We start from the raw sequence: 12470 nt of genomic DNA on the forward strand, positions 1-12470 counted from the left end.
ATAAGGGTGGTGTCATCTGCATTTCTGAGGTTATTGATATTTCTCCCGGCAATCTTGATTCCAGCTTGTGTTTCTTCCAGTCCAGCATTTCTCATGATGTACTCTGCATATAAGTTAAATAAGCAGGGTGACAATATACAGCCTTGACGTAACACTTTTCCTATTTGTAACCAGTCTGTTGTTCCATGTCCAGTTCTAACTGTTGCTTCCCGACCTACATATAGATTTGTCAAGAGGCAGATCAGGTGGTCTGGTATTCCCATCTCTTTCAGAATTTTCCACAGTTTATTGTGATCCACACAGTCAAAGGCTTTGGCATAGTCAATAAAGCAGAAATAGATGTTTTTCTGGAACTCTCTTGCTTTTTTGATGATCCAGCGGATGTTGGCAATTTGATCTCTGGTTCCTCTGCCTTTTCTAAAACCAGGTTGAACATCAGGACGTTCACGGTTCACATATTGCTGAAGCCTGGCTTGGAGAATTTTGAGCATTACTTTACTAGCGTGTGAGATGAGTGCAATTGTGCGGTAGTTTGAACATTCTTTGGCATTGCCTTTCTTTGGGATTGGAATGAAAACTGACCTTTTCCAGTCCTGTGGCCACTGCTGAGTTTTCCAAATTTGCTTAGTTGTGTCCAACTCTTTGTAACCCCCATGGACTGTAGCCCACCAGGCTCCTCTGTCCATGGGATTCTCCAGGCAAGAATACTGGAGTGTGGTGCCATTCCCTTCCCCAGAGGATCTCCCCAAACCAGGGATTGAACCCAAGTCTCCTGTACTGCAGGCAGATTCTTTACCGCAAAAGCTATAGGGAAGTCCACTCTGTGATAACTGCCTTATTAATTCTTATTCAAATATATCAGTATCAGTGGCCAGGAAAATCAAATGACTTTATCAAAATACTTATATAGAGTTCTGCTTCTAAAAACAAATTTTAATTGGATCAATAAATGTTTGATTTTCTATTATCTTATTTAGGATTTATCACACCTTATAGCTCTAGATATTCTTCTATGTATATTCTAAGAAAAAAATTATATAACAGAAAATTGTTTAATCAAGTATTCTTAGGAGGTTTAAGTAATTCAGTTTCACTGCTACCCTTTACTACCAGACAGGCTTTGGAAATGCTGCTGAATGTACCACCTAGTGTGCTTTCCCAAGTACAGAAAAGACTTACTGCATGAAAGCAAAAAGGTTGCACTGTTATTAAATTCCCCAAGAAGGAGAAATTCAGAAGAAAACACATCTTTTTAAGTCACTCATCACAGTATGATTGCGTTAGTCATCTGCTTTCTGTATTCAAACTACCCATTCCTTCATTTGTATGAAAATAAATTAACTTCAATAGTTAAGTGCAAAGGCTGTTTGTTCATTACACAGTCACATTCAAAAAACATAAAATCCCTCCAGGCATGAAGGATATAAGCATTTAAGTAAAGCAAAACAAACAAACAAAAAAATCAGATTTCTATCTTAGACAATTCAGGAAAACTTTCTCAAGAGCTATGAAATACTATCTAGATAGTAATCGCCATTCTTCTAAAGAAGTTAATTCTAATGCTTTAGAATACAAATGCAAGATTTCATGTCAAAATCACTATTTCTTATTGAATTAAGAGTAATTTTTCATATAGGCATTTACAGTTAGAGACATGGGTTCTGACCCTGGTTCCCAGACAGCTACATATATCCCATATTTCTAGTGAAATGAAATACTTTCTATTTTCCTGCACTTTTCAATCTCCTGGCCTTTGCTCGTATTGCTCTCTCCACTTGGAAAATAAACTCAAGTTCAACTCTGAAATTCTACTCTTCCTTCAATGTCTATCTCAAATGCTATTTCTTCCTCAAATTCTAATGGAGAATCTCTCTCCTTCTGAGCCACACCATAGAAAGAAATATGGCTTTTAAAAATGCCTTTAAAGAACATTAAACAAATCCAATTCAGAAAGATATTAAAAGACTGGTTAAGATATATGTTACAGATGTAAGGTGAGTTTAACATTAGGAATTCAGCATCTATTTCATATATTGTATTTATAATATATTAATGTTTTTCAGATAGCATGATGCTATACCTACAAATTATAGGGACCCATTTAATACCTATTAAAACTATAAACAGACATCACTAAAGAAACTAGATAAAACATAAATATTAAAATAAAAATGCAGTTTTCATTTAACCAACAAACAGAAATAAGAGATAACAGTGGTGAGGTAGTTTATAATAGTAATGACTGTCACAAAAATTTTCACATTTTTAAAATGTGAAAAAATTTCATGAAAAATTGTGATAAAGGCATGTATATTTTAACAATTTCAATGCAGGTTACTTATTCAAGAATATGGAAAAACATACACAAAACTCTGTTCACTAATACAGTTACAGCAAAAGATTAGAAATAAAACAACTGCTTACCACAAGAGGCTGACTGGTAAAATAAGTTATAAAATAAATGTGCAGTAAAATATTATGCTGCTGTTTTAAAAGAATAAGGTAGATCTATAGGTATCCATAAAGTCTAAAACCACAGTGTTTTTCTACAGACTAGATGTACCTTTGACATCATTTGCCTTGATATTCATTTGCCTGTGTTTCCAGACTTTACAGACACCAGTTATTGTATTTGTTGAATATGAGAAAATGTCCAAGATTATACTGTTCAGTTAATAAGGCATGCTTTTAAAAACATGGATAGGATACTCCTATTTACCTTAATTTTAAGAGATGTCTTGGTGGCTCAGATGGTAAAAATTTGCCTGGAATAAGGAAGACCTGGGTTTGATTCCTGGGTCGGGAAGATCCCCTGGAGAAGGGAAACGCAACCCACTCCAGTGTTCTTGTCTAGAGAACTCCATGGACAGAAAAGCCTGGCGGGCTACAGTCCATGGCATCACAAAGAGTCAGACACAACTGAGCGACTTTCACTTTTCATCATATGAACCATACATGCATATATATGCTTGCAATTTGCATACAGAATATATGAAAAGATATGAGTGACTATTTTTGGGGGGATAAAAAATGGCTGGAAAAGTGGAATTGTTAAAGGAGCTTCAATGTTACTATTTCATTTATAATTTAAAAGGAAAGCAAATCAGAAAAAAAAAAAAAAAAACATGATAATATAATAACAGTAAAGGAACAAACCAAATGCTGTGGGAGCAGAAAAGAAACCAAAATGTCATCTGCTTCCTTCAGTGGTTAAGAGAAGTTTCTCAGAGATGTTGAGGTCTGTGCTACTCCTTGAAGGATGAACAGCAGGAAGACCTCACTAGGAAAATGAAGTAACACACATACAGGCTTGAGTACTAGAGGGACTATGGCATCCTGAACGAATTACTGTCCAAATATAAAGTGTGGTCATTTTCATTCAAGTTTTTCAATTGTCCAAGATGTAGATGTTTAGACAAAGTGACCTTTGATGTGATGCTGTGTTTACATGATTATATTATATTAAAGGACTACATTAAGGGCTCACTATGGTAAAGAATCTGCCTGCAATGTGGGAGATCTTGTGTTCAATCCCTGGGTTGGGAAGATCCCCTGGAGAAGGCAATGGCTACCCACTCCAATATTCTTGCCTGGAGAATTCTATGGACAGAGGAGCCTGGCAGGCTATAGTCCACGGGGTCACAAAGAGTCACACATGACTGTGTGACTTTCACTTGAAATACTAAAAAACATTTGAAGTTCATAACCATGAATACCATACTACTCCACAGATAATAATTGGAGAAGGAAATGGCAACCCACTCCAGTATTCTTGCCTGGAGAATCCCAGGGACAGAGGAGCCTGTTGGGCTGCCGTCTATGGGGTCGCACAGAGTCGGACACGACTGACGTGACTTAGCAGCAGCAGCAGCAGCCACAGATAATGCAAAAGCAGAGAGACATTTTATACCAATTAGAAAAGAAAGGTGCAACATGAATGATTTTAGTATAAAATTGATATAAATTTATAATCTTTCAGCATATTATGTATAAGTATAGTTTTCAAAATTTGTCCCATGTAATTTTTTCTTCCTAACTATTAAGTGATATAAATAGCTATTATCACTATTTTTTACATTTTTTTTGGACAGGAAACTGAGGTGAGAATAACACATGTTCCCAAAGACATATGGGTACATAGAGTCAGATAAAATCCAAAATTCAAATCTTAATGTACATTTGAAGAATCAGTAGAAACTAAATTAAAATATTTTTTTAAGCTGAGTATACAAAATTCATTATTGAACCAAGTTCAGAGAAAGGGAAATCAAGAGATAGCTACCATCTCACTATCTATCATCTCTAAAACCTCAAAAAACACTCCCAAATTAACAACCATATTTTGCGGTTTGGGATACATGCAATATTTCTATCATCATTCTTTATCTCATAACAAAAATTATAAAAAGTCTATAAATAGTTCAGTACTTGCACTAATACTATTAATTCCAGAGACAATTAAATGTTTAACCTCTAAGTTTATAAGAGAATGTAGTCGGACACAACTGAGCGACTTCCTTTTCACTTTTTACTTTCATGCATTGGAGAAGGAAATGGCAACCCACTCCAGTGTTCTTGCCTGGAGAATCCCAGGGGCGGGGGAACCTGGTGGGCTTCCGTCTATGGGGTCGCACAGAGTCAGACACGACTCAAGCGAATTAGCAGAAGCAGCAGCAGTCAGACAACCAAAAATGATGATATATAATATTTCTATTTAAACTCTGAACCCATGTTGAGGAGGGCTGTACTGACTACAACCCAAGACATTTATCTAAATCCTGACTCATGTCAAATACAGATAAAGACTTAATGACTAAAGTGAAATTTCTAGTGAATTTCAAAATAAATACTTCATTTTAAATAAATATTGCAATAATTTATTTTTACTTGTGCTATAGTAAAAAAAAAAAAAACAATAAAGAAGATAATATGGTGAATCACAATGCTAGGAACTGCTGTTTGATAGGAGAGTGAAAAACATCCTAGTCCAAAAAAATTATACAATATCTGAGAATTGCCTCAGAATAATCTAGTGGAATGTAAGGAATGGGGAGGAGAGAATAACTGGCATTAGAGATGAAAACAAAATTGTCTATGACTTGGCAACTCTGAAGATAGGTAAATTACGCATGAACAGTCACAGTACTACTTTCTTTAGTGCTTAAATTTTACTGTAATTAGATACATATACAACTATCAACTTTAATAAATGTGGCATTCTGCTTCTTGAAATTCAGATACCACTAGGAGTTCAAAATCATGATGAGCACTCCTATACATATATTGAGGCTTAAGAAGAGTCATCTTATGTTCCATAAGCCTTGCAGGCTAAGTATGAGAACACATTTCCTCTATAAAAATTAGTAAGTTATAAAAAAATTAGTGAATTCATCTACCTGATTAGGAATTACTAAAATTCAACATCTAGCAATGTTTTGGGTCAATACAGTTTCCAACCTTCCCAGGTGGCCTCATATGTATATAAACAGCCACTATAAAGCTTGTAGTCTTCTTCTTGCAGAGGATTCAAAACTACCTTTAAAAAAATTTACTTACACACACAATTGTAGTAGCTTAAAGTTTAAAGGAGGAGTCTGAAAAAGAATAAGATGACCATGCATCTCTATGCTTTAAAGGCCCCAAAGGCTTTTGAAAACTACTATTAAATGTGGCTTGTTGTAGACTGACTGATAGAGGGGATCTGAATTATTCCCTAGCTGGTACTGCATTAAACCATTTTTCATTGGAATTCCTTTTTCCAGACAGAACAATGCAAGCTCTGCTGCCAGGTAAATGCCCTGGGGGAGGCTGTCCCATCATAAACAGATCAGGAAGTAAATTTTCATTTCACAGAAGAGCCCCTAGAGAAATATTTTAATTTTGCTTCTAAAAACACACATAGTATATCCTCTTCCCTTCTAAAACTTTCCCTCTCTCTCTCTCACACACACACACACAGGTTCTCAGTTGAAAATGTACCCAGTTGCAGAGGAGTAGTGAACACTAAAGCACCTCATCATCCGCCTGCCGTAATCGGGCCACAGCGTAGCGCCTCACTGTTGGATTCGTGTAATGAGAGGACAACAGCTCCAAGGAATCCTCTACATCCATAGGCTTCCACTTGCCTAGAAGTTCCAGTGCCTGTTTGGCCTCCTGAGGTAGATCCCAATTAACACATTTCAAGAACTTTGTCAAAGCCTAAAATCAGAAAAGGTTTGAAAATTAGAAATATCTTATTCTGGGAAAGGGAGAATCAAGGATGACGAGGCAGAGCTCAACTTGGACCTGACGGCAGAGTCACAAAGTCAACGACAGACTCCTCACATAAACACTAAACACACAATCTGAGAAAAAAAATGCAGGACCAAGGGGTGAGGGTAGAGTGAGGGGGTGGGAAATGCATGTTTCTTGTAACTTTTTTTTTTTTCAGAGCACTACAAAGCACTATGAAGCTTTAAATTTTCTTCAACTTTTCTTCATTATGCTTTCACTATTTTAAAATACTGCAAGACTCAACACAAGGAAATCGTTGAGACATGTCTCATGAAGTCTGAAATGTCTTAAGAGAAAAACTTCATTTTACAATATCAACACGTGAGACATAAAACATTGCAACCAAAGAATGAAAGAGTCCAGGGCCAAAAAGAGTAGAACCCCATTCAAGGTACAATTATAAGAAAAGAAAAAAAAAGAAAAAAAGAAAAGAACACATCCTAGAGTCAATGGTTTCCCTAGATACTCACATAGGATGACTCAAACAAAGCTGAATATGTATGTCTCTCTTACAGAGAGAAGTAACTACAGAAAAAGAGAGACAATTAAAAAAAAAAAAAAAAACCTCTACAGAAACAAGTATAAAAATAGATAAACACACAGGAGCATTGGTTTCTGTATATTCATTCTATGATTCAGCTGGCTGTTTGTAGAATCTTTCTGGAATCTCCCTTCTTTAGAAAGGTAGCCAATTCTTAAGACTGTCAGGTGAGGAAGCTACCTTGGAGCATATGATTCATGGCTGCATAACAATAAATGCTTTTTAAAGAAAGGTTTGTACCTGTTTTTCATAAAACAGGTACAAAACATAAAAAAAAAGCAATCCCTATCGCCAGATCTCCCTACTAACACTTTGCTGGCTGATATCCAGACATTTTCTTCTTTTTCTATGAATTCATCTCTTGAACAAAGATAACTTTAAAATTTTTAATTCTTGCTCCGCTCAACTAAAAACATTTTCATTAGTAAACTAACCAAGTTCTCCAAAAAAATGTTCCCTTGAATAATAAAACACAATTACTTATTAGTATGACATAAAATTAATCTTCATTCCCATTCCCTAACTTATTGTTATTTAACTTATATGTGGAGTGCATCATGCAAAATGCTGGGGTGGATGAAGCATAAGCTAGAATCAAGACTGCCAGGAGAAATATCAATAACCTCACATATGCAGATGACACCACCCTTATGGCAGAAAGTGAAGAGGAACTAAAGAGCCTCTTGATGAAAGTGAAACAGGAGAGTGGAAAAGCTGGCTTAAAAAAACTAAGACCATGGCATCCAGTCCCATCACTTCATGGCAAATAGAAGGGGAAACAATGGAAACAGTGACAGACTTCGTTTTCTTGGGCTCCAAAATCACTACAGTTGGTGACTGCAGCCATAAAATTAAAAGACGGCTGCTCCTTGGAAGAAAAGCTATGACAAACCTAGAAAGCATATTAAAAAGCAGAGACATTACTTTGCCAACTAAGGTCCACCTCGTAAAAGTTATGGATTTTCCAGTAGTCATGTACGGATGTGGGAGCTGGACCATTTAGAAAGCTGAGCACCGAAGACTTAATGCTCTTGAATTGTGGTCCTGGAGAAGACTCTTGAGAGTCCCTTGGACTGCAAGGAGATCCAACCAGTCAACCCTAAAGGAAATCAGTCCTGAATATTCATTAGAAGGAATGATGCTGAAAGCTGAAGTTCCAATAAAAAGACCCTGATGTTGGGAAAGATTGAAGGTGGGAGGAGAAGGGGATGACAGAGGATGAGATGGTTGGATGGCATCACTGACTCAATGGACATGAGTTTAAGCAAGCTCTTTGAGCTGGTGATGGACAGGGATGTCTGGCGTGCTACAGTCCATGGGGTCACAAAGAGTTGGACACGACTGAGTGACTGAACTAAACTGAACTGAACTGAACTTATTCTTGACTTAACTAAATTATGGGATAAAAGCACTATGGAGTGCTCAAATTTGTATAATCTGAGTGAAGTCACTTGCCCATCATCTCAAAATATCAGACAGGCTAGACTTGGAATCTAAATCCATTGACTCTCAACCCATGCATGTTTTACCAGATGGTTTCTCCTTACCATTAAGGAACTACTATCTACTAATTAGCTAGCCCAAGCCCCTGGGAGCCATTACTCTACCAAGACTTATCCCCTGAACTTTTAGGAAAAAAAACGGGCACAAGTGGAGGGTCATTTTCCAGGTCTCAAATGAGTCCTTAGGACTGGCTGCCTAGTGAAGGTCCTTGGCTTCACACAGGAAAGAATTCAAGAACCAGCCACAGTAAAGTGAAAGCAGATTTATGTAGAGAGATACCCACTCCATAGACAAAGTGTGGGCTGTCTCAGAAGGCACAAGTGACCCTGAAATACGGGGGTGGTTAGTTTTTACGGCCTAGGTAATTTCACAGGCTAACAAGAGGGAAGATGATTCGAACTATTCTGAGGAAAGGGCAGAGATTCTCAGAACTGGGGCACCACTGACTTTGTGGCCTTTTATGGTTGGCCTCAGAACTGTCATGGCACCAGAGGGTGTGTTATTTAGCTAATGTATTACAGTGAGTACAAATGAGGCTCAAGGTCTCCTGGAAGTCAAATTTTCTGCCACCTTGGGCCTATTTAGGTTCCAATCAGTTTTTGTGAATCCTGTTCTTAACGGCTGCTTCATTCTTTTAATGGTTGTGCCCTGCCTCCTTTCTTCCTGTCTCAAATCCATTCCTAATTCTCTTCGATTATTTCCTGGTGATATTTCCCACTGTTCCCCTCAGACTGACTCTCACTATGCCACACATCTAGAGTTTGGCACAGCCTTCAAGCTAAGGGTTTCTCTTCTAATCATTTCACAAACTGTCAGATATTCAAGTTGGAAGTGATTTATTAGCACAACCTCCCACTAATAGCACAAATTTACTGTATAATATCTGACAAAAAGAGACTTGATATTTACCTAAGAAATTCCAGTGATTAATTTCCAACGTACTCATTGTATTTACAGACAGTGAAGCCCTTTTTTTTTAAAACCTTGGCTTCTTTTTCGAAATATTCCTTTATACCTCTTACCATAATCCAAATCTTTAATTCTCAATAAGCTCTCATTGCCCCTCTATGCTTCAATCAAGCTAACCTATTTTATATATAACAGTCTAACTCCTATCTACAGGGAGTTCCTTCCTTTCTTATGCTCTTTGTCAAAATAGTAGTGTCATCTTCTTTAAGGCCAACTTGCCAAAATATCAACTTTTCCAGGAAGTTTTCAGCAACTTTCAGCTCTTCTCTCAGTAGCTGCTTAATTTTACATTCTTCAATTAAATTACTCTCTTCTAACTACCAAATGCTTTTCTGGACATTCTTATGTCTACAACTGGAATTCCCATTCCCCAAGGATAGCTAGCCATTTCTTCTGTACCTCCTGCACGTCATTTAAGTGCTCTCTTTCCATAAAAGCACATGGACGGCCCTCCTTATTCTATGCATTTATTTTTTACTTTTTAAATGTATTTCTAGATTTAATGTGGAAATAAAGCAATACTTCCTAAATAACTACAGTGAAAGCTTTTCCACTTCACAGTATATCAGCAGTCTTAACGAAAATGTGCCAGTATGTACTTACTATAAGCAAATCTTGTAGCAAGCTGATGTACTCAATTCAGTAACTGAAACAATCTAACCCTCAGATTCTCAGATTTATAGATTTATTAGTAAGATTTATGGAGTATACTGCTGCCAGGGACTGTACAAAGATTTCACAACCTGATAATGCTAAATGTGACAAAAGTAAACAAGGATATAATAGAATGAAGGTGGAAATAAGAAGAGGAATGAGAAAGAAAGGAAGTATAAGAATTTGAAGTCAGAAATAGTAATGATGATACTTTATTTCAGGTGCTTTAAAGATGCTTTATTGATCTATATAAAACAAAGATAGAGGATTCAAATGCAATTTTATACCTAGGGCTTCCACAGATAACTGTATAGGTTTTAGAGGAAAGGTGTTTGGGTTCAAATCTTAGTTTCCAGCTCTATCAATAATTACTGAGTCACATGGAGCACATTATTTAACTTTTAAGTGCTCTATCTCATAAGTTTATGTAAATATTAAATAAGTTAATGATACAGACGTTTAAAACAGAATACATACATAATAAATAGTTGACAAGTGCTTCTGATGTTACTGTCAAATGTTAACATTATCACATGTATTATCATGTTTTATATTAATAGCAATAAATATTTTGTTAACCTCCTTTCTGAACTTAGAGTCACCTCATTGTTATCTCCTACTTTTAGAATCACGATCACACTTCAGAGCTGAAAACACTATTTATCATACATATTTCTAATATTAACTTCTACCAACCCAATTTTTGGAAATTTCTGCATTTCCAACATGTAGAACAGGAAAACCTGTTCTACTCAAGACACTTCTGACACCCTAATTCTCTGCAGACACTGAGTATCCTGCAACTTAACTGAAATCTGATACTCAGTGCAGAACTCAGTGCAAGACTGCTTCCCATCTCAGATGCTAAGAGCAAACACTGGGTCCTCAGGTACCCAGAAATCAGTCCAATATGGACACATATTGGGGGTTCCCACAACTAACTTTCCTCAGGCTCAGTAATTGCTATAATGACTCAAAGAACTTAGAGTACTAGTTTACTTATTATTGCTGGTTTATTATGAAATATATAAATGAATAACCAGGTGAAGAAACACATTAGGTGAGGTCCGGAAGGGTCCCAGGCACGGGAGCTTCATCTGTCCCCATAGTTAGGGATGCAACCTCCTGGCATATGGATGCATTCACAAACCCAGAAGCTCTATGAACTCCACTGTTACAGGTTTTCAGAGATTCCATTACACAGGCAAACTGATTAAATCATTAACTATTCTTGGGTTCTAGCTCAATTCCCAGCCTCTCTCCAATCCCCTATCCCTACTCCCCCACTTCCAGAGGTCAAAGGTAGAGCTGAAAGTTCCAACCCTCTAATCAAAACTGCAGCTCTTTTGGCAATGAGCCCATCTCCAAGAGTCACCTCATTAGCATAAATACAGGTACAGTTGAAAAGGCCTTATTTTGAAAAACAAAAGATGCTCTTCTCATTCTTACCACTCATGAAATTCCTAGGGTTTTCGAAACTCAGTGTTAGTAACCAGAGATGAAGACTAAACATATTATTTTTTATTGTATCACCATATCACAGCTATTTTAATATTTTAAATTCAGAACATTCAAAACCAAAATATCTCCTTATCCTGATCCTTCCACTTGCCATATTTATTTCAGGTGCTCAGGACAAATTCTTGGCCATCGCCTCCAAGTAATTTTATACATTTTCCTCTCCTTCCTCTGCCCTCCAGTACAGCTCTCAAAATCCATACATGAACCTCCTAATTATGTCTTTCTTCACTGTCACGTCTGCTGCAATCCTCCTGGTTTGTCTTCCTTAAAACATCACTTGTTAAGACACATTCTTGGCTTTACAGGTTTCCTTTTGCGAGTGATATCCAACTTTGAATCATAGAATTCAAGGCTCACTACAATCTGACTCCATCTTTTCTATTTAAAGAACATTTCATACAAACATTTCTATCTCCCAAACTTAATACTCTGCCTTACTCATGCTTTTCTTTCCCATGAAACATGATCATCAAATAAGAATGACCACCAAAGTTTGTTCAAACTTTAGGACCAATCTTACTTCTGTAAAACCTCCCTCATATCACAGCACATTAATCTTGTTCTCCTTGACATCACTATTCTAGTAATTACCTAACTATTAACTAATGAGACAGTGACCCTTTATCAGTTACTACCCTATACTTCTCCATTTTGGTTATCTATAATTATCTTTTCCCCCAGACAAACTGGGCCAGGCAGAGATCCCTAGAGAAGAACATGGCAACCCACTCCAGTGTTCTTGCCTAGAGAACCTCACAGACAAAGAAGCCTGGTGGGCTCCAGTCCATAGGGTCGCAAGGAATCAGATATAACCGAAGCGACTTAGCAGGCACACCCAAACAATTTTAATTTATATGAAATTTACAGTGACATAGTATCTCAAAGCCCAAAGCCTTAAATAACACTAGGCCAAGAGTTGATACCAACTGTGTGCTGAACTGAATTCGTTTCTGCCATGGTATGCCATCAGCTCCTTGCCAGGAGTCACAAGTACGACTACCGTCCTGAC

The 12470-nt window shown here is 37.0% G+C and overlaps 1 protein-coding gene across 2 annotated transcripts in view; it reads right to left on the reverse strand.

Annotated features, from left to right (window-relative positions):
- Nucleotides 1-12470, reverse strand: part of PIK3C3 (phosphatidylinositol 3-kinase, catalytic subunit type 3) — a 164807-nt gene that overhangs the window by 84240 nt on the left and 68097 nt on the right. For both annotated transcript variants that reach the window (XM_010846456.1, XM_010846457.1), the window contains exon 10: nt 6013-6198. In XM_010846456.1, the coding sequence (XP_010844758.1) occupies nt 6013-6198 (186 nt within the window). The remainder of the gene's footprint in view (nt 1-6012; nt 6199-12470) is intronic.

Source organism: Bison bison, unplaced genomic scaffold (genome assembly GCF_000754665.1).
Source record: "Bison bison bison isolate TAMUID 2011002044 unplaced genomic scaffold, Bison_UMD1.0 scf7180017864237, whole genome shotgun sequence".
Classification (NCBI taxonomy): Eukaryota; Metazoa; Chordata; class Mammalia; order Artiodactyla; family Bovidae; genus Bison; species Bison bison.